The sequence below is a fragment of the Aulonocara sp. 'chitande type north' Nkhata Bay genome, linkage group LG7, assembly GCF_057382095.1.
Source record: "Aulonocara sp. 'chitande type north' Nkhata Bay isolate Kocher_YH1m ecotype deep benthic linkage group LG7, A_spYH_male_GT1.1, whole genome shotgun sequence".
Taxonomy (NCBI): Eukaryota; Metazoa; Chordata; class Actinopteri; order Cichliformes; family Cichlidae; genus Aulonocara; species Aulonocara sp. 'chitande type north' Nkhata Bay.
This window is the reverse complement of record NC_141350.1, coordinates 35384383-35408289: the sequence shown is the minus strand read 5'-3', so window position 1 is coordinate 35408289 and position 23907 is coordinate 35384383. Positions and strand designations below refer to the sequence as shown.

Sequence of the window (23907 nt, the reverse complement as noted above, 5' to 3'; positions counted from 1 at the left end):
AACTTATCAAGGGTTGCATGTTATCATCTATTTAACACAAATAAATAAATAAATAAATAAAAATGAAATGCAGAAGCAGTGTGTCACAAACTAAGCACACAATTCCAGAGGAATTAAGAGCAGAAGTAGCAAATCAACAAATCAAAAAATGTGACAAAATCTATAAAAGCACATGTTTTGTCAGTTTTTTGGCCCAAAATACTCGGGTGTGTGTTAACACAATGTCGAGAAGGAAAAACATCAGTAATGATCTAGATTGATGAAAGCAAATACTGCTGCCCACCAATCCTGGATGGGTTACATGGCAATTTCTGAAGTCCATCATTTTATAGAAGGAAAGATTATTCACGAGTGGACGGCATTTTATGACAGTTGTCAATCTGCCCACCAAAATCACCCAGAGGTCAGGCTGTGCAATGGTCAGAGAGAGTGCAAAAAACCCAAGAGCTACATCTCACTGTTAAATGCTGACAGTACGACTAGAAACAGACTGAACGAGTATGGCTCTTTTGGAAGGGTTGCCAGGGAAACACCTCTTCTCTCTAAATAGAACATAGCAGCACAGCTTAGGTCTGCAAAGATGCATCTAAACAAAGCACAAACTCCTAGAACAATGCTGTTTGGACAGACAAGACCAAAGTGCAGATGTTTGTCTATGTTTAGCCAAAACCAGACAAAGCATATCAGCACAAAAACAAAACTCTCAAGCATGAGGGTGGTAGAGTGACGATCAGGCCTTATTTCACAGTCTTGATTTTGAGTCGATCATGAACTCTTCGGTATACCAAAATGTTCTAGAGTCAAATGTGAGGCATGCTGCAGCAGTCCAAGGTCCAAACTAGGGCTGCCTCAAATTACTATTTTGAGTCGACTAGTCACCAATTATTTTTTCCGATTAGTCGACTAATCAGATCATACAAGGATGTAAAACGTACAGCTTATTGCACCAGCATGCATCTGCTCTTATATAACTATCATTAGCTCACAGCTTGACGTGTTTAAGGTATGTGCTAACTAAAAATAAAGACAAGATGATAGTTTAATAAACTTTTAGTCAAATTTGCAGATTGTCTCGGTAGAGTTTAATAAAGTCAGCCGTCTGCTCTTTGCTCCTTAAAACATAAGAGAAGACTGGAGTAAAATCTCGACCATCTCACACTTCTGTTTAATCAGTTTTCTGCTTGACGTTTATTCAGCTGTGTACAAACTGTAACTTTAATCTCAGCCAAACCCATTTACTCAGGAACAAATAAAACACTGAAAAAAGCCAAACAATAACATTTTTAAGTTATCTAAGTGACTTATATATCATGTTTAACCTGAGTAGCGAAAGACCGTGTGCCGGGGGGGGGGGGGGGGGGGGTATCTGAAAACGATGTGCTGGGAGTTCGCTGTTCTCACCAGCTCTAGTGGGCCTGACCTCCCGGTCAGCTGTCGAGCGGGTGGGTAACAGACATCTTGTCATGGTCCTGGGCCATGTTGGCCCAGCATTCTTAGTTTTCTTGTATTTTTGTATTTTGTTCCGTATGCCGTGGTTCCTAGCTTCTGTTAAAGATGTTCCTTATTTGATTACCCCGTGTGCCCCTCTTGTATCTATGAGCCCTCGTTTCCCCTCGTGTTTCATTTAATGTTTTCCCCAGCCCGTTATGTCTGTGCTCTCTCTCCTCCTGTCTGAACCTCTGTGTACTTCCTGTTTTACTTTGACAGTCTCTCGTCAGTATGCGTCATGTTGTGTTCACTCCTGCCCTGTCTCCTTATGATTATCTGTGTCAGCTGTGTTCCCCGTGTGCTCCCACTTCCCTCATTAACCCTCTGTGTATTTATGTGCATGTCTCCCTCAGTTCAGTGTCGCGTCGTCAATGTCTCCTCCCCTAACCTGTGTGTCTTTCTGTGTTCCCTCGGTCTTCTGTTAGCATTCCCAGTTTAGTTCTGTTTCCTTGTGAACCCTACAATAAAGCAGTGATTTTGAGTTCAGTTCCTGTCTCCGTGAGTTTTGCGTTTGGGTCCTCATCTGCCTCCACACAGCCAGTTCATGATACATCTCCAAAAACGTCTGAGCATTTTTGCAAATATGTGATGTCTTGATAAATCTAGCAGATATTTGAAGTTTATACAGCTACATTCTCGCCTGAAAATATCTTTTTTTTTTTATTCTGTGACCCAGAAAGAGTAATATTAAAAGTAGCTGCCGCCATTGTTGGAAACTGGAATTGGCTGGGCCATGCACTGAATTCTGGGATAGGTTGGGCCATGAAGGATACACCTGACCCATCTTTCAAATCTGGGGAAAAGGAGGAAGCATTTGTTCGCCACATTTGGAGGAGTCTTCAAATTTGGACAGCCTTCGTCGAGTCGCTGTGACGTAAGCGGCCTACAAAGGCCACCTCCGAAGGATGCGGCCCCTGAATTTGGACACAGCTACGATTCCGGAGACTGCTTCTTCTTCTTCAGCGTTTAATGGCAGCTGGCATCCTCGTAGATACATTACTGCCATTTTTTGTTTCAGTCCGTTATTACAATGTTAAACACTACTACTTATTCTTGCGTCTTTCAGGATCTCACAAAAGTTCAAACGCCACATCGACTATTAAATTAGTTGTCAACGATTTTGATAGGTGACGTAATTGTGAGTAGTTCCCTAATCGTGGCAGCCCTAGTCCAGACCTCACTTTGATTGAAAAGCTGCGGTAGATAAATTAATGATCACAAACCTCAAAGAACTGAAGTGCAAGTTGTCAAAAAAGTGGGCCAAAATTCCTGCTAAAGGTGGTTTTACAAGTTACTGAATCATGGGGTGTATTTTCTCACACACTCTTTCTGCACTTTGGCATAAATCGTATTAAATAAATAATGAAATATGTGCAACATGTCATGTGTTGTTGCTTTCATGCTTTATCTGTTTTTATGTCTTGTCACATATTTATAACATGTGCAGTCAGCACTGAATTGGAGAAATAAAAACAAAACGCAGTTCCCATGTTTGTGCTTCAGTAACGAAACAGTTGTACTTGATGTGACTATAAGGTTAAGATTTCTCTTTTTGTGAAACATTTGTTTTGATATGGTCTACTGAGAAAGGCGTTTCTTTATCACCGAGCACTTGCGCCTTGAGGCACAGGCACTTTTTTTTATGCCTCTCACACACACACACAGAGTGTAGACTTGTCTCATAAATGTGTAGATTCTATCTAAAGCATTCTTTTTTTAAGATAAAAAGGGATGCGCATTTGCAAGTAAATGTTTGGAAAATGTGATAAAAGCCCCTTTAACCGAATTGTCTGTAGTGTAAACCTGCGTGCTCACGTAAATGTTTTAAATCAATGTTTACTCCAAGCTAAGGATGGAAAAAACATTTTACCCTTGCTGTTTCCAAAAAGACCAAATTGAGTGAAAGAGGAGAGAAATGCAACAGAGCACGCATTTGTTCCATCTGTGTTACTGGCTGGCAGCCTGATAACCATGAGAGTACAGTTATTGACAGTTACTTTCACAGGAAATGTGCAGCTTGCATTTATGAACAGCACCTTTCCAAAATCCACAGAGCCTTTTCCCATTTGTCCTCTGTTGAAATTGTATCACAGAGCCGTTGCTGTGACTTTGTAGTCTGAGCCAGTAGATATGATACAATTACCAGTATTTGGCTCAGTGGGGCAATTGATAATGTAGCGAGAACGCTCTGCAGGAGCCACATCACAGAGAAACAGATGGGCTGTATTCCTGCCTTAGCCTAGCTCCTAATGTGAGAGAACATCTGAGTGTCATACCAATCAGAGCAGGTGTGGGTACAGTAAAAATATATGAAGGGAAGGAACATTTAGCAGAAAGACTGTGATTAAACAAAAATGTAATCCTCAGTTCTCAGTGCTAGTGGTTATGATCTGTTTTTCTATCATGATTATTAAGATTTTCACTAGTTGCTACACAACAATCGTTCCTTTGACTCCTCTGGTCTGGGAAAACTGCGGTTCCTACACTGCAACGAATCGGTTATCCTCTTATGCACCTCTGTTGCAGATGTAGAACTGGAAGCAGTCCAAAGTCCCATTCTGACCCTTTGGAATAGCGCATGGACATAACGTGCTGGATCTCCTCTACTATAGCAAAAGGTCAGCCATTTAACTTAAAATTCATTTAGGTGATGAACATACAGTCGCAGGATGCCAAATTGAGCTAGCAGAGTGGGCAGTGCATGATGATCGTGTATGTACAATAAAAAATTCTAAAGTTTTTTCTATGTGCCCTTTGAGGGAGTACAATGGCACGCATGTATCTGAGGTCATTTGCAGTAAATCTCCCTCTGATATTTCAGTATGTAACAGTACTCTGCTTTCACAGTCTGAGCCTGGGGGACAAATCCACAGCCCACTAATGGGTGAATGTCAAAAATACAACAATCCTAGCACGATACATGTCCTTCAGCCTTGAAGACTGCAGGTTTTCCACTGAAAATAACTGTTTTGTCTCTAGGTCGCAGCTGGAGACTCCCTCCTACTCCCCCTTGACAGGAAAGCTGGATCAGTTTGACACAAAAGCTGATGTCTGCTCTTAAGATCCTTGATCACATGTGAGATTTGTTTACATTTTTGGCCACTCCCAATAGAGTGTGTGTGGGTTTGCTGCTGAGAAAGGTAGAGTCTGGTGACTGGCCAATTCAATGAGACTGCTGTCTCTGGAGTTGAACATTGGATGGACAGCAGCCTCTTAAACTTCAGCTGACATCTCACCCCTCTCGCTGCCTCTTCTACAGCTAAAAATGGGCCAGCGGACAGTTTATTTATTGACTCAAGAGCTCTGTGCAAGTAGTGTGCTGTTAAAATACAAAGTCGTACATACTGCAAATATTTGGCACTTTATTATGAGTGAGAAGGTGTTTTGCTGAATACATTATCCTCTTTTTTTCTAATAGGACTTTAGGTTGGAGAATTGTCATTTGCTTGCTTTTTGACTTTTTTTGGGGAAAAGTACAATTCGGTTAGAAGCTACATTTGTTGTTTTGGAATTGCTCACTATATTGAATAATTATGGTGTTCTCCCTTTTTTGGGAATAGGAATAGTGGAATACAATGGAATCATCATACCTTCTTTATATATTTTTTAAAAAGATAATGTTCATGACAGCAGGAATGGATCATACAGTAAATACAGTCCAGCACTTAATCGCTTTACTGATGCAATGTGGAGACCTTTCAAAACAAAATAGTGTGTTTTTTCTACAAAATCCAACGCCATAAAACTTGTAATGGACACCAATAGAGTTGAATAACATCTGTGCCACTTAAATATATAAAATTCTGAAAAAAAGATTTGCTTGATTCTATAATTTTACCATAAACGGTTGAGTTTGCCAATACCACTGGACACACAGGACAACCTTATTGATGCTGTTTGCAGGTAGCAAGGACTGAATGAGTCAACTTCACTTTTACATATAAAAGGGCAGCTCTTGGAGAAATGCAACAAAATCACAGGACTTTGAGTTGAGCTACCGGTTGTCTTGCCCCTCCTCTACCTCTGGCTGTTATTAGTAAACAACCATGGATTTTCTAAAATACTCGAGAGAGTGCATTTGCGTGACTAATCTGCTTGTTTGGTTTTTACTCCAACAATATTGACTAATAACAGAGTAAATTTGCAGTTAGTGCCATCCATCCATCCAGATGGATCATGGGCCCAGCAGGCTAAACAGAGATGCCCAGACCTCCATCTCCTCCGCCCACCCCTCTAGCTCGTCTGGGGTGAATACTGAGATGTTCTCAAACGAGCAGAGTCATGGATCCATCTTGGATATTTTGTCTGCGTTTTGGTCTTCTTTATAAACTTTATTTTTTCTCCTTCTTAATTTTTAAAATTTTTTCTTCTGTTTTACTTTTGTTAAGTTAATGCATTTTAAAACTAGAAAACAAACATTCAGCCAACTTAATGGCAGAAAATAACTTGCTTTGTTAAAAATACTGAATATACACAATTTATATATAAATTGTACTAACTGCAAAAGTACAAAATCAGAGAGTTTAAACAGCTGGTGGTGAAACGGGTATTGTTTTCATGTGAAGAGCAACAGTTGTTATTCACTTCTCAATGGTCCCCGGTGAGCCGGGAAAGTGAGGAAGCTCAGGTGCCTGTCAACAAGCCACACTTTGATCAATGATCCTTTGGATAGCAGGAACACTTTCCTGTTGTCTGTGGAGTCTGCATGCCATATTTGAATCTCATGTTTGCTAAAGTGAGAAACAAGGAAGGCTTCTCCTTCCTTCAAGCTCAGCAGGGGTTTTCCAGTGGTGTGGACCGACACAGTCATAGCTATAATAAGTAGAAATAAATGGCCTGCTTTGCCTTTAAACTGCTTTCCAGCTGGGAAGTCAGAAATAGTGCAATATGGAGCACTGTTTCCACTCCACGGAGCAGGCACATTGTAAAACTGTACCTGCAGCCTGGATTTTCTATTGGATCACAGGGCCTTAATGTTTTATATAAGCAGTGAGAGGATCAACATGTTTTTATGCTTTGAATATTAGTTGACTAACTGTTTATTCTACAAGGGTCGGTGTAAATACAAGGACAATAAAAGCGAATGCTAGTTGAGCTGTTTTAAATTATTTTTAGCTGATGTCAGCCAGTTAGCGCCGTCTGTCCTTGAAACCATGGGGTACACAAACAATGAGCACAAGGTAACTGCAGTGCTTGTTATTCTCTCTACCAGGGACTCAATTAGCATCACACAATTGTTACCAGGCTGCCAGTTTACTGTTGGGTATAGATCATGCAATGCAAGCTTGTAAGTGGTGACATATATGATATCATCAACTCAGTGTACTTTGCTAAATACTCTGACATGACTGCGTTAACTGCATTACAAAAAAGAAAATACTGGCAACTGCCAACGGTACCCCTCACACTCCTAGTATCACCTTGCTCTCAGGTTTTCGCATTTACAAGATTTTAAGAGGACTCACTCTGACCTTGTGGTTGATTTCACTGAGATTCGCCCCAAATTTTTAGTAGATCCTATGGGATCATTTTGAAGCTTTTACGTCGCCTTATTCTCGAGTTATTACATTCACAAACTTCAGTGTACGCCTGCCTGCACGCCCGGCGGGATGACCACAATACCCAATCAGCCTTTTACTGCTGAGTTACTGTGTTTGTACGATCTGTACCATACAATGGCGGGGCACACTTTTTAAACATGAATAAAGTAAATACAGCATACAAGTATTTACAATGCATGTCTGCATGTTGCCTTCTTGGATACACAAAGTGTTTTTGCATCACAATGAAATCCATCAATAAAAATACCACTGAGTAAATGTGCTGACTAATAAACCTTGATATGCAATATAATGATTGTAAACAACTGTTAAATAGAAATGTCCAACAATCTAGTGAAAACGCAAGTGACATTTTGTGGACGCTACGTCTGAATATTTAAAAATATAACTTCCAGTGTCCCTCCTTATCTGAAAACACAATCACCTGTCCACTATATTAGGTACACCTGTGTTAATGTAAATAACTAATCAGGTCACTTCCACAGTGGCTTTACTATTCAACACATACTCAAAATAAGTGGTACAGTGGACATATATACATACAGTATGTATAAACCTACTCTTTCCTAGCTGTTCAGCAATATTTTACTTCTTATTCTCTCCCTGTAATTTTTAGATTGGTTTGCTGGCTACCTTTGACCAGAACTCAGACATATTTCCACACTGAGAAGAGTATGCGGATGCCTCAGTCACCAAATCTTCAAAAAATGTTGTAGGGAAGGGTCACATCCCAGACATTCAATACCATTTATGGAGAAATGCTCTTTTAAAGATTACTTTTATGGCATTTCTGCTGTATTAGACTGCTCACAGTGAAAAGAGGAAGAAATGATGGGCAAGAGAAAATGTAACAAAGCAACAAAAGGATCCTGGTTAATTTCAAACCCATCATAACAGAGCAGCGAGCTCACCAAGCAAGTTGCTATTTCATATTCTGTTTTACCCTTTCTATGAGCCTGTACTGAATTTCCTTCTTGATAATCACAGTTGCTTAAAATTATATCCAGAGAGAGGATAACACAAGCGAACAGCTCTGTTTCAAGTCTGGGCAACGTTATATGTGTTTAAAGATGTTTTTTTCCAGTGTCTGACATCTTCTTTAAGTCTGTTGAAATCTCAAACACTTCATCAGCAGCAGGAGCAGCTTTGAGTAGATATACCAATTATTGCTGTGGGATTTTTGCATGTTGTGGCTATAAAGTCTACATGCTTAAAGTTTGCTGATCTTTGAAACTGTTGCTCGCCATGCTTTCTGTATTTCACCGTTCATCCTGAGCTTCCACACTATAAACAAGTAGCTGAACAGCCCTGCAGGACTTCAGCAAATGCAAAACAAATAGCACTCAATATTCAAGTCACTGTGCTCCCAAAGGATTCACTAGACCTGAACTAGTGAGGCTTCAACACCTAGAGGAAGTTAACTCTGGAAATCCAACACCAAAAATAATCTTGTTTAGTGCTTTTTCAACAGGAATGGATGGAAAACCACCTCTGTGTAAACTTTAATCCATCCATGTGCCACCTAGTTGATCTCCTTAAATAAAAGTTTCTTAAATGCCTCATGAACCAACAACAGCAGGAAAAAGAGGAGGTCAAATCCATCTTACAAAGTCTGAAGTGTGCCCAGATGCCACTCTGGTTAACTTCATGTTTTGCCATCACAGTAGGCATGACCTTTCGCTCGGCCTTAATTAAATTAAAACTGATCCAGGCAGATGTCAACCAAAAGGGCACTGGGCAAGGCTGACCTTTCTTCTCTCTTAGAGTGCAGTGGGTAGGCAGAGGTGCAATTTTAGTAGCTTGGCATGTATGTATGTGGACTAACATTAATGCTACATACTAACAGCAAAGGTTTTTATAAGACTCACAATGCAAAGTGACAAGAGAGCAAAATGATGTAACATTTACTCAGCCGCACTTTCATTTTCTCTGCAGGCAAAGGCAGTGACATCTCAGCGGTGTGATGATTATAGAAGCCTGGGAATAATACAAGCCATCCATCACAGTAGCCAGATGAGAATAAGCTTATAGACACGCAGAGTGAAGCAGTCGGCTGCAGGGTAAGGAGCTGAAGCGTTGTGGGCAGTTATGAGGGAGCATCCTCTCTCCTCCTGAGCACTGACAAGACAGCGCTCAGAGACATCTTTAGTTTACCCGAGTCTGAGCCCCGAGGGTGTTTGCAACACCAGTGATTTATTACGGTACATTAAAAGCTCAGACATTCTTGGCTCTTCTGTAACAAAGAAAATCCTAATTTGAAAAATAAATTAAGTGGTTTAGATTGAACAATAATCACATTTGTTCAGAGAGTCCTTCCAAGTGTTATAAGCCTGGAGTTGTTTGAACCTCAGCCTATTAGTGTCTCCTCTGATCTCCTGCGCATGCGTTTGTGGCTTTCTCTCTCCTTCTCCTTAGCGAACGTCCTGTGTTCCCTGCGTGATGGGAGGCAGGTAAGCCTGGGTGATTGGCTAAGTAAGTGATTGTGACTGTGGTTGTGAGAGAAATGATTTGTTTCAGCCAGCAGACACAAGGTTTCCTTATCTGACCACGACTAATCTGTGTGTAGGATGTGAAAACATGCCTGGATCAGTAGTTACGTTAATCACTTCTTTTTCTCTTATCAAGTAAGGTTATAAGGTTGTATTCTATGGGTTACCTTAAATGGGGAAAAAAGCAGTCTCATGCATTCATGTTGCACCAGGGTGTCCTTAGGCCTGATCATAGCACGAACGGAATTCTGAATCAGCAGAAAAGTCCTTATATATTCTTTTTCCCTCCAAGACCTTTATCTCCAGTCACAAATGAAAACAGAAAGTGTTTGGCTGAATTCCAGGATGAGCCATAAAGAGACCAAGGTATTAACCTCAGTCACTCATCCAGACAAGATAACACAGACAAATCAGGGTAGAAATACTACCCAGTGAGACACAAATACACTCCGCTATTATCACTGCATCAAATTTCACCAAAGACCTTATTAATACATAACTGAAGCTAAGTGAGTCTAATACAAATGCCAAAATATGCCTGTTGTTTTACAAACAGGCGCATAATGTTGCATATGTTGCATACGATGAGGCCGCCTACAGGGAGGAGGTGGATCGTCTGGCTGAGTGGTGCGACAGAAACAACCTGCTGCTTAACACCGAGAAGACCAAGGAGCTCATCGTGGACTACAGGAGGAATGCTGACCCACATCCACCCATCCACATTAAGGGGAGGGCTGTGGAGCGTGTGAGCAGCTTCAAGTTCCTGGGAGTCCACATCTCCGAGGATCTCACCTGGACGACCAACTGCTCCAAGCTGGTCAAGAAGGCTCACCAGCGCCTCTTCTTCTTGAGGACTCTGAGGAAGAACCACCTGTCCTCAGACATCCTGGTGAACTTCGATCGCTGCACCATCGAGAGCATCCTGACCAACTGTATAACAGTCTGGTACGGGAACTGCTCTGCCTCGGACCGGAAGGCGTTGCAGAGGGTCGTGAAAACTGCCCAGCGCATCGCCGGAGCACCACTTCCTGCCATAAAAGACATCTACAGGAAGCGGTGTCTGAAAAGGGCTGGGAAAATCATCAGAGACCCCAGTCACCCATCACATGGACTCTTCACCCTCCTGCCCTCTGGGAGACGCCACAGGAGCCTCCGGACTAAGACCACCAGGTACCGGAACAGCTTCTTCCCCACAGCTGTCAGACTCCTGAACTCTGCCTCCTGACATCTGACCCACGTTAAACTCATGGACTGAACATACACACACCCACAATGGACAACTGTATCCTCAAACACAATAATAACATGGACTGAACCACCACTCACAACCACTAGCACTTTATATAGCCTCTGTAGAAACTATCTACACCCTCACTTATCTTAACTGCACTACTGTATAGCTCTGTGTAAATAATCATTCTGTACATTCGATAATCTTTAATCCTACAACTGTTTACAACTTGCATAGTTCCCATTTCTGTATAGCTGTATATCCCAGATTCTGTAAAGTTATTTATTTCATATTCTGTATAGTTTTTCATATTTATATCCTGTTCATATCCTGTACATAGCTTGTACTCACTACAGCCTGTACATACTTATAGTTATAGAATATTCACAACATACTTCATACCGTGTACATTATAACATACCATAATAGACCCATTTCTGTAATATACTCACATATCTATATTATTGCTAATATATATTGTAATATATCTATATCACTAAAGCACTTCTGGATGGATGCAAACTGCATTTCGTTGCCCTGTACCTGTGCATGTGCAATGACAATAAAGTTGAATTCTATTCTATTCTATTCTATATGAGAGGCCAATATGGACGCTAAGGTCTAAGATAGCTGCTTACATCCTCTTGCGCATACAAATCTATAATAAAGGTGTTTGCAGAATCCGACAGCCTCGTCAAGCAGTTGGAAAGGTCAGGATGTGACATCACACAATGATCTATAACTATGCTAATGTTTAGTATGTGGAAAATCAAGCACACGTCTTGATCTCACTGAATTTCTGAATATTTGATGAAATTACTTTTTTCCAAATATATGTATACTAAAATGCAAGAAAGTAAACAAATTGCCTGTCATAATTTCTCACGAGGCACAGGTAATGTTTTTGTGTCATTGGGTTTGATTAGCAAAAATGTAACACACAGCACAGACTGCCAAAACAATATTTAAAAAAAGGCAAATACACACTTTGAAGCTGAAACCATCCTTGTGCGTATCTATTTATTTTGAATGTGCCCAGCCATCTGTCAGCCTGACGTGGAGGACTATACAGTACTTTATTCAGAAAGTGCTGTGCTGAACCATAAAGTCTCAGTACAGGTGTAATTTGCCAAATTCAGCCTCTTTTTTTTTTATCACAAGGTACGAAACCTAGTTTAAAATTCTTATACGACTGGGAAATAGCCTGTGAACAGCATTCAAGTGTGGGTAGAGTACATATTTTTTTTATTCATGCCCCAAGACAAACTCAACCCAGCTTTAGTGCTACAGCATTACGTTAAATTTGTTAGACAGAGCTCGAGGGCTCCACACAGCCCACAAGCCGTACACTTCAGAATGAGTGCACATTATAAAATCACACTGCTCTGCACAATCTTGAGATCTTTTTAGGCCAGAAGTCTGAGAGCAGTGCAGACTTCCTGCTGAGTGATGAACCCCTGGTCTCTGAAGACAGCGGGGAGCTCATCATCAGCGCTGACATTTGCTGACACAAATATGGAAACACTGACGACGACGACGCATAAATACATCAACAATAAGGTCACTTTAATGTTTTAATTCTTTTCTAAAAGTTTTGCTCCTATGTATTCTTTGTGAAAATATATACATTTGCATAGCTGTTTACATTGCTGTCCTTTATGATAGTGCACTGTGGTCTTAATTTTGACAGTTTAACAAGGGCAGGCTTTAATTACAAATTTTCAATAAAGCAACAGTAGCAAGCTGTTTTTGTGTTGGTTTTGGACGCTTAAATTAGCATCCACTGAATATTAATTCATTTTTTTTTCTTTTCATGATATCCTGACAGACATTGTTTTAATACGGAAAACATGTTTTAACAGCTTTTGCTTTGGACAGCTGACAGTGACTGCTATGCTACTGGTGTCAGTGGGAAAGGTTAGTAATTAGAATTTCACAGACATGAGGCCGTGTATGCTGCAGGTAAATCTGTGACTCATTTTAATGACTAAATACCATAACAGAGATTAATTTTCTGCATTTTTGGGCCTCACCAGATTTCACACTTAAGGAAACTATTTTGGTTTGACCAAAATTCTTGCAACTATGTGCAATAAGTTTTTGTTGCCTTTCGTTGCTCTGAAGACTGGGATAGATCTGGGATCACTCAGTGAGGTGATACACTTATGGTATGGTTTGAAACTCCTACGTCGCCTTGTTCTTGAGTTATCACACTCACAAACTTGGGTGTTCAAAGAGTCATTATTTGCAAACCTTATCAAATCTTAGAGTGACTGCAGTCTGTCTGAGTCGGACTGAAAATGTTTAAAGACAGAAAGGCTGAGGGCAACTATTTGCAATCATTTGCCAAATATAAAAAAATTGAATACAATAACTGGCAATCACAGATTTTTCCTAGTCACAAGAAGGTTTCTGTCCTATTTTTTCCTCTTGTGTGAGCGATCCACATGTGAAAGATTATTTGTGACTAGGGCTGGGCCATATTATACCGTTCACGGTAATACCGGTATAATGTTAGGCAACGATAGGAAAATGAAATATCGCGATAGAATATAAGTAAAACGCGCATGCGCAGTGCCTTTGTTTTCATACGCACATGGCCGATTGTTGAGTGAAACAGATGAACCAGAATTGGTTTGTAAAAATGGTGCAACTTCCGTGATGTGGAACTGGTTTGGTGTTTGTCCGTCAGATACACGACAAAGCACATTTTTTTGCAGAACATGCAAGCGGTCGTATTTGTCGGACTAAGATGCTCTTAAATCTGGGAGTAATCTGGGTCCTAAACTCCGTATGCTTCAGGTCAAACAACACTGCAGCATCACTTAGAGTTAAAAACTGTCTAAATTCTTTCATCTTTAATAAAACGATCAGCATGCTGCTTTACCAGGTGTAACTATAAAGTTTAACTTCCAGGCATCCATGAAAACAAAATGTATTACATTTAACGGAGTTAGAAGTTAGCAGGAAGCTAGCGGAAGTTAGCTCGCTAGTTTCGCTAGTTACCCAAGCATGATATTGCATGTTCTGACGGAGAGATTTCTGAAAAAAATCAAACGTACAGCTCTGCTATCACTTCCAACATAAATGAAGACAGGAAACTAAACAGCAGTGATGTTTGTAGGGTTACTGAAGTTGGGCTAGCTGGTATATAATGATGTGCTACGTGATCGCTAGCGACACAGCTATGTTAGCATAACATACACAGTGAAGCTGGAGGACGAACGCTAACACTTTTCCACTTATAAAAGTTAACGTGAAGGTTCTTCATGGTTAGAGACAAATGCAATCGCATGGCAGGATGCTGTAAACGGACCAAACTTCAGTCAGGAGAACAACTGAGATAATCCATCCACAATACGAGGTTAGTCATTAATATACTGCAACAACATGGGAATAGAGCCGCTGCCAGAGAATTCAACATTAATGAATCAATGGTACAGAAGTGGAGGAAGCAAGAAGAATGAGTTTAATAAAGTTTGATTTATCTGACTGCTTTGTTTCGCTTAATGTGCCTTATAATCCCGTGCACCTTATGGTCCGAAAAATGCGTACTGCACACTGCAGTTTAATGTTGCAAAGCACCTCTTTTTAACTTCAGTGGATATTATACATGTTATGCTCAGGATATGTCAGCCCATTTCTACTGGAAATGCCTTTTGGTTAAAGTTTCAGCAAGGAATTTGCATTTGCACTGTTACATTTTTATAAAGCTTTAATGTACATAAAAACCAGCTTCTTGTTTAAGTGAAAATAAATGGAAGGTTGTCTTTTTGCGCTAGTAATGTTGTGGAGTTGTATTTTGTCTCGCATCAATTATATCGTCGGTTATATCGTTATCGCAAATTTTCAAATATATATCGTGATAAATATTTTTGGCCATATCGCCCTGCTCTATTTGTGACTGTGTTTTTTCCTCTTCTCTTGCGGGTTTCTTGACCTCTTCCTCAACCTCTTGAGACAGTGTTTGGCATTTGGCCCTGGAGGCAAAGCCAGGTGTGCGGTGGAGCATCACCCTAAATCAGCAAAGGCCTCATGGAGACATATTGTACCAGGGAGAAAAACAAGCTTTTTTTTTTTTTAGAGCTGTTACTTATTTAGTTATTTATTTATACATCTGAGCCCTGGATTCAAGTGTAAATGTGCTTGTAATAGAAGTGCCACTGCTTTGTTTTTAGTCAGGTGTTTCTTAATGAGAAACTTCCACTCCACATGCTAAGCACTAGGCACCAAAACAAAGAAAATGGGGGAAATTGGGGCAAGAGGAAAAAACTGTTTGAGTGCTGAAAAATCCAGTTTGATGGTTTCACAGATAAGAAGTGGCTCCCAAGTAGAAAACACATATGAAAAATAAAAACAAACAGAAAAGGGGTGAAAAAAAAATTTCATTCTTATTTTCTTTTTGATAAAAGTTCTTTTTTTGTGGTTGCTAACAGCAATCAAGATATGCTATGCTGAGTGTGTATACCCGTGTGGGCCTTTTAATAGGAGTCTGGCCAATTGGCTGGTTGACGGGCATGAGATGAAGGGCTCAGGGGAGGAGATGTCCAGCCCTCTGTTGCCATGCCACAAAGAATACACAAATCTGTCTGCAATCCAACCAAAGCTATGCACTCAAAGGATCAATGCTGTACTACCTGAGAATAAAATGGTCAGTCTAAGCCCAGTTTTTGTTTAATAGTGTAAAAATAAATAAATAAATAAAATTGCCGCACCATTTAGTCTGTCATATTTGTAGTTTTACTTCTGTTTATTTCTCTTGTTTCCTCTGGGATTTTCTCTGTCATATTTGTAGTTTTACTTCTGTTTATTTCTCTTGTTTCCTCTGGGATTTTCTCATTTCTCTAATTTGTGCCTCCCCATCTCATCTGTCCTCATACTCCTGCCTGTGACCCAGAAATTACTCTTAGCGCATATTGAATGGGGGCTTGCTGGAGAAGCTATAATCGGGGAAGCACAGGTGCATCCTTTGTGTTTTCACCCTTGAGGCATAAAAGAGGCACGGCACACAGCTGGAATATACAAGCCTATCATCTACAAAGTATTTCTTTGCATTAAGTTCATCTGCTTGATACTTTATCCCTTTCACAGCTAATGGGTGCATGGTAAACAGAGATATATATGATATCAGTACATTGTGGCACATGAGAAGAATTTTTATCTGAGATCATAAAACACAGTAATAAGCTATGAAAAAAAGAGAACAGATTGACTCAATACACACATCGTATTTAAGAGACATCGTTTTAAAATTATGGATCCTAATTAAGAATGTCTGAGTTTGTTAATTGACCGTTATCTCGACTCTATTCATGTCTCCTCCTCGCCTCATCTGCTTGCATCTCTGGTAGGAAGGACTGAGGCGTAGAGGAGCAGGAGAGGAAAAGAATCAAGTTTGTACAAAGTGAAAAATGAGAAGATAAAGAAGTGTTTTTCTACATGTCCCTTTACCTTAATGGGTGGCTGTAACTGAGGAAATGGAGGAGGTCATGTATTGTTTGGAAGGCTGGTGGTTCGATCCCTGGCTTTTCCAGTCTGCAGTATCCTTGGGCAAGTTACTGAACCCTGAGTTGCTCTCAGATGTGTTTACTTGAGTGTGAATGTTAGTTAGAAAGCACTTATGTGTGGAAAAAAAGTATTTTTATGAATGTGTGTTAACGGGTGAAGGCATGGTAAATAAAGTGCTTTGAGTGCTCAGGTAGAGTAGAAAAGCCCAATTTAAGGACCAGTCCATTTACCCTTTACCTTCTTCTCGATTGCTTTGATTGAACAATTTTTGTTCTTTGGAAGTAATTTCCAGGTTATTAAAGCCTGGATTTCCTCTGAAAACTGAAAACAGCACATCTTGTTTCAGCACAGCACAGTATGCGCTGCCCCCCCATGGTGAAGAAAAATAGAGATATCAGTCTTTTTAAGGAATGGTCAACCGGTTTACTGGTAGCAGTAAATATGTATAGAAGAAAAGTGGTGAATTGGAAAACTCCATCTGTTGTTTGCAGATTCACTGAAACATCTCTCAAAGGAAATGTCATAACTGGTCAGAGATGTTTGAGACGACAGAAACAGCAGATGTGAAAGGCAAATCCGATTCTTCTAAGAATATGTGCTGGCCCATTGGTTAGAAAGATCGCTGTGCTGATGCACCATGGCCCCACATGGCTGCTTGGCAGTTTTAATGTACACCATTAAATACCCACCACCTGTTTTATGTCTGACCCTCTGATCTGACCTCGTTGTAGGACTAGCATGTGGCACAAATGATTTTCTGCTAAATTAGCTATCACTTCATGGTGGTGCTGAGTTACACTCACTCTGATCATGACCAAGTAGTTATTGTTAACTAGTGACCAACAGGATAGTGTTTCCTGAACGTTTAAGTGTTTGGTAGTTTTTCAGGAGGTTGTTCATTAAACTGTTGATCTAAACTTGTTCTTTCTTTTTTTTTAATGTTTAATGTGACAAGTTTGTAGAGAGAGGCAGATCCCAATGAGAATCCACAGAACACTTGCGTGAAAGACTCAGTCACTAGTTTGCTCCAGTCCATAAAGAAAACCATCCATCCATTCGCTTCCGCTTATCCTTTTCAGGGTCGCGGGGGGTGCTGGAGCCAATCCCAGCTGTCATAGGGCGAGAGGCGGGGCACACCCTGGACAGGTCGCCAGTCTGTCGCAGGTCTAACACACAGGGACAGACAACTATTCGCATTCACATTCACTCCCGCATTCACACCTATGGGCAATTTAGAGTTTCCAACTGAGTCCATTGGAGAAGTCCATGTACGGTAAAAGTCCATTTACCCCGCATTCACACCTATAGTGAATGCAGTCAATGGTCAATTAACCTATCCCCACAAAGTGCATGTCTTTGGACTGTGGGAGGAAGCCGGAGTACCCAGGGAGAACCCACGCAAACACGGGGAGAAACTCCACACAGAAAGACCCTGCACTCAGGACCTTCTTGCTGTGAGGCAACAGTGCTAACCACCGTGCTGAGAAAACCATGATGCATCATATTTCTTTTCACTATAAGGGAGACTATAATGTACAAAATAAGACTTGAAACCTAAAGCACATCTATACTGGCTTCACTTGACCACAAAGCTTTTTTATAGTGAAGTGTTGGTTGTAATGCATTAGTTTAGCAGTTCAGGTAAACAAAGGGATCCACAGCAATATTTGTTTCTGTTTCTTTTCCTCTTTTAAGGGCTGTTGCATAATTTTTGAGTGCACATGTGTTGCTTAGCTAGAGAGACAGCAGAAAGGATAACCTTTATGTGCTGGAGGCATTTGTATTATTTTGAATTTTGTTAGTGGAAAGGACAAAAATAACATCATCGTGTAAATTTCCAACTGTGCCTGGTTGATATGTGTCTGTCACCTGGGAAGAGCTCTAATTTCAGATGCTTCTGCTGGCTGCGCACAGCAGCTCCACAAAGTGGTCCAATGGCGTGATTTTTACAGGGCTGCCTTAGACGATGGCACAGCTTCGCTATTTTGCTTCTGCAGAGCAAATTGCTGTAGAGAAAATACTCAGTTTTTGACTGCAAGGTCGAAGTGGCTTTCGGACTCATAATATACTTTTTTTGTGCAATTACAAATCTGGAACTATTGCTTATGTTATTTTTTTAAAATTGCTGATAATCAGAGAATGGCAGACAGACAGACTTTACACAGGCTTCCTCATTACCTATATGTACTAGGGGTGCAACGATATTCGTATCGATATTGAACCGTTCGATACAGTGCTTTCGGTTCGGTACGCATATGTATCGAACAATACAACATTTGTAATTTATTTTATCAACTTTCCTTCCGATGATGCTGTCTGTGTTGAGCGCTCAGTGAATCTGCGTTCGACTACTCCGCCTAGGCTGCACTGTCGAGCGCAGATCCACTGAGCGCTCAACACAGACAGCATAGTCAGAAGGAAGAGCGCAGGGCAAGCTAGCAAGACACATGGACCTCCCGCACCCTCATTCAGATCTGGCGTTTGGAATTATTTTGGTTTTCATGTGACGTATGACCCTGAAGGTAAGCGAGTCATGGACTAAAGTAAAACAGTATGTTGGATGTGCCATGCAATGCTCAATTACATGGGTGGGAACTAGTGTGTTAGCGCAGTTAGCTCGTTAACGTGTTGGCTGTCTAGCCCCACACACGGGGCGATCGGCAGTAGCTCGTTAACGGAGATTTGCCGTGTTGTGGCGTTAAGGTCATTTCAACGAGATTAACCTGAAAGCACTAGTGGGAACACAACGAATATGACTGCACATTTAAACCGACATCATCCTAGTGCATAGACCAAAACAACAAGCATGCTACTAACTTTAGCCGAGTCATTTAGACAGCTGTTAGCACATGATTCTCCTTATGCTGCTGAGAATATAGCCCAGAAGAAGCGGATAGTATAGCTTTTATTTTGGAAAGAGACATTTCTCTGTAATAAACTCTCTTTTCCAAAGATGAGTGATTCCTCAATCAGATACAGGGCTTGCAATATCGCTAGCCCGACGTCCTGGAGCTAGCGATTTTTTTTCAGTCGGGCTACCAAAATCTATCTCTTCCCTGCCCGTCGGGCTATTGTAGGAAGGAAAAATATATGTCAATGCTTTTGCATTCTTTCAGAAATGTAGCTGGGTAATTATGTCATTGGCATCTGTGAGCCACTGTCAATATGTGACATATTAAAATCGCGTTTGAATTTGCGCTTGTTTTTTTGCTTTCACTTTGCAATCGTGCGAACTGTGTATAGAGAGCGACAGCACTGATCTGTGAGTGATTATAATTTGCGCACCAATTCCTCTGACATCGTCTTATTAATCGTTAGCTTACTATGCAAACATGACAAGTGAAATCTCCCGCAGCTTAAACATGTGAGAGGTTGATTGCGCAGAGAATCGCTGAGCTTATGTGAGTGCGTGTGTAAAAGCAGCAGGATATATATATTTTAGTTCTGCTGAGCCAAATAAGACAGGTCAGGGTGAAGAAGTGACAGCCAAAGAAAAGCTTACCACAAAACGGAGAAGTTATGACAAATCAGACTATAAGGCAAAAAGAAAGTGCAGCTTTATGGTTTCATGGACAAAATAATTTCTGTGGCTGCAATATGACGAACTATATAACCAGGGCTGCACATAAGTGGTCCGCAGGTGCGCATTCGCTGTCAAAATAAAAAACACGCACAAGGGTTAGGGTTAAATTTAAAAACTGTACTTTTGAGTTAAAATATAAATTTATAATTTTAATAAATGAAAAATTAAAAAGGCATGAACATTTTTTTTGTATCGAAAAAATATCAAACCGTGACACCAAAGTATCGAACCGAACCGAACCGTGAATTTTGTGTATCGTTGCACCCCTAATATGTACATATAACAATAATGTTAATGATAACGAAAAACAGCAATATTCAGATGAGCAGAGTGAGAACTCGACAGAACTGAAAAGTAAAATCACCCTGATATTCAGTGTTACTCCCTTGACTGTAATGCTGTAATATTTACTATTAACCCTTAAACACATAATTTCCTCTCAGTGCATGTTTTTTTTTGTCAGACTTGAAAAAACTGAATATTTATCTTGCTCCGTACATAATTTGGACTGTTTTAAGCTCGGCCAGGTCAATAAATTTAAGTGTGTTTAATTTAAGAGTAAGTTAGATGGTGGATTGAAGCCAGTTCTATTAATGACTTTAATTGCTCATTTACAATGTAAATCAAGACTGTGCTGTGAAAATGTATCCAGGTGACATATCGAGAAATGTTTTTGGAAAAGGTATTTTAGAAAAATTAAATAATTGTCTCCAGTCATTAATAAATCCAGTTCTGTGAATATATGACTCACATTAAGTCTTCATGATATGTTTGTGGGGTGGTTAAAAGGATGGCTACACTTTAGTTTAGCCAAACCTTAGCCAACTCCTTTAAGCCAACCCTTTACTCTGCTCCTGGGTGCAAATGCACATAAAAAGCAATGACTCACTTTGGTTTCAAGTAAAACAACTTAGTTTTGTTACTGACCAACAAAGTAACATTACAAGACACTGCTGGACGTTAAATGGTAAATGGGACTGATACTCATATAGTGCCTTTTGACTCATTTGAGGAATCAAAGCGTTTCTACTGTAAGTGTCATTCACCCAATCACACACAGCAACATGGGGTTTAGCATCTTGCCCAAGGATACTTCAGCATATGGACTGGAGTATGGATCGATCCACCAATATTTACAGTTTAACTGCTACTCATGTGCTCCTCCTTATATTGTACAATTGATGTTATGCATATATGTACGTATATGTACGTACTAGAATTTCTAAAAACTTAAAAATATCAGTATTTAATGTCACAGGGAAAAACTGAGTCCACATCATTGTAATTTGTAGGTACTCAGTAGATAAATATAACAAGGCAACTAAGACGAATGACAAGAACACAGCACTGTGAGAGAACAAGAGGAGGCGGTGCTATGCTGGCAGTTGGTGTGTGTGTGTGTGTGTGTGTGTGTCTGCATGTTAGCTTGCTGTTGGAGCATAACTGGCATCAGCCCATTAATACTGTGAAAAATAAGTGATGACAGCTTAGAATATTCAGAACTGACATACAATGAAAAAATCATTAGATTTTGATAACATCAGTTTGCAATTCCATTTGTAGTCATCAACTACAAAGATCGACTGAGGCACACATCTGCTCTCCAAATCACTTGCCCTCTTCAAATTTTGGGAGAAAAAAAATGAAACCAAAAGGGAAAATATATTTTCTATATTTGTGTCTTCATGGCAGGTTCCTCCTGCTAATGTCAGTTTTCAACGCTCGACAGCAAATAAGCTACTCAGCCGAAACACATTAAACAGCATGTACAAGTCACTCGGGTCTGTTGAGATGCTGCCGGGCTTCTTGCGCCTCAGCACCACTAACAACATGCTGTCTGCCCGTGACATGTAAGTTACAGTGCGAGTTTGATTACTTTCTCTCTCATTCCTCCTGGTGTATCAGCAGCAGACAAACACAGGAACAAGAATGACTTGAGCTGGCCTTTTCAGCCTTAGATGGTTATGTGCATTTATCTGGCATGCCTCCTATCCTGATGCAATAATAATATTGTTTACAATAATATTTTGAAATTCGAGTCAGGTCAGTGCATTTGAAAACAAGAGATCAATGCTAAAAGAGTAATAATAAAACAATACAACACATTCAAGTTATAGTTATGAAAAAAATAATCAGAGCTCTGTCTGGTTTAAAAGACAAGTTGTAAAAATTTGTTTTATAACAGTCCGAAGATTTTGCAGCAACTACTGTAAAAGAGACGATATCCTTTATATTTAAATCTGTACAATAGGACATCAAGGATTACCTGCTCAGCAGATAACAGTGAGTAACGTTTAAAGATCAGCGAGGTAGGTGCCAACCCATGTAATGACTTAAAAACGAACAATAAAATCTTAAAATCTAACATGGGTGAAATGCAGTGTTGTTTGCGAATACCAGGTCAGAGTCCCACAGCAGCCTTTTAGACGAGCTGCAGTCGAGCAAGAAACAACTGACTGACACCTGAATAGAGACTATTGCAGAAGTCACGCCGAGATGAAATGAAGGCATGAATAACCTTTTAGAAAGTCTCTGAAGCAGAGAAACGGTTTCACCTTCACAAGTATCACTAAGTTGAAAGAAGCTAACTTTGACAGCAGCATTTATTTGTTCATCAAAAGAAAAAAAATACTGCAGAGGATCAATCCCATGTTAAAGGTTTTTTTTTTGGATCCTTAAAGGATCGACATTGTCAGGTCAAGGCTTTCCAAACGATGTTTCTGATCGTTTAAATTAGGAACACCTAATGGCATCCAGAAACAAGCCACAATAATGTAATACAGCTGTTAAAAGAAAAGCATTATGCATATATATTTTTTAACCCAGTGGTTTATCTGATGGCAAACCGAGCAGAGCCTGAGCTCAGCAGAGGAAGCTGCAGATGTAGCCTGCAGGTACTTTTGCATTTGTAATGAACAATCTCGAACAGACCATATAAAGAAGCTATTTCCTCATATCGCAAAATCAATACAGTGAGATGCACTGTAAAGCAATATAATGAGACTTTTGGCATACAGCAAGTGTTTTTGGCATGAAAACCGTGTGGGGGAGGAGCATACTAAAATGATTTCAAATAGCTAGCTAATCTTCTCATGTGAATTCCAAAGTATAAGTAGCTATGCCGCAAGACATAAGTTAGATAAACAATGTAAAACAATGTAGTGAGAGAAAAATGAAATTGAAGCAATACCTTCAGTCCTCCACACTCTGCTGCTGACCCTTGGTCCACTCCAGTGATGTAAATACCCAAAGCGTATTCCGCTCCCCCTCGGATCATCAGACCCAGAGACCGGCCATCATCTAAAACCAGGTTGACCTATTTAACACAAAGAGAGAAACCAATAAAACAGGATGAATAAGGGTATAAATATCTGAAGTATAATATAAATATCAACATTTTAAATGACACTGCAGTCTCGATTGTTTTCCTTGACGGGCTGCCAGATTTGCTCATGGTGTCGGGCTGCTCACATTGAAATGAAGTTGTGAAACACAATCCATGGAGCAAATGACAGCCCTGCTCTGAGATGGCATTTGAGAGCAAGGAGATGAAGAATTTCAGGAACTACTTAGATGCGGTGAGTCAGCACCATTAATGGGGGAGTCAGAATCTGTTTTGATTAGAGGAACGGCTCTCTGAATTGGTCAATCAGTTGGTTCACAAGGCTCATCCGTGTCATTTCCTCTGATAAGCAGCATGGACAATATCGGACACAGTTTGAATTCAAATAAACCACCACAGGAATTGTTGGGGGACTACAAGATATCTCTGCTACACCACCCAATTAAAGTGCTTCTGCAGGGAGTGAGTGATTTGTAGACGATGTACTGTGCATGACTAATCCGGTGCTTCCCTTAAACTTGTTTTCAAAAGATATTCCACTAGAACCACAGCGTCTATTCGGTTTGTGGCCTAATGAAAAAAAATGTGGTCTCTGATAAAATATGGCCATTACCAATGTTATCCTTGCGCACTAAAATAATTGTGCTTAAGGGCACCTTGTGTGCATCACTCAGATGCCACTGGCTTGGCAACACAGTAGTACA

General features: G+C 40.2%; 1 protein-coding gene across 5 annotated transcripts in view; it reads right to left on the bottom strand.

Annotated features, from left to right (window-relative positions):
* The window catches only part of whrna (whirlin a), a 227962-nt gene that overhangs the window by 93332 nt on the left and 110723 nt on the right, over nucleotides 1-23907 (bottom strand). For all 5 annotated transcript variants that reach the window (XR_015130362.1, XM_086300187.1, XM_086300188.1 and 2 more), the window contains exon 3: nucleotides 23051-23176. Coding sequence is in view for 4 of the 5 variants with exons in the window: in XM_086300187.1 (XP_086156313.1) it covers nucleotides 23051-23176 (126 nt within the window). In the remaining variant the exon portion in view is untranslated. The remainder of the gene's footprint in view (nucleotides 1-23050; nucleotides 23177-23907) is intronic.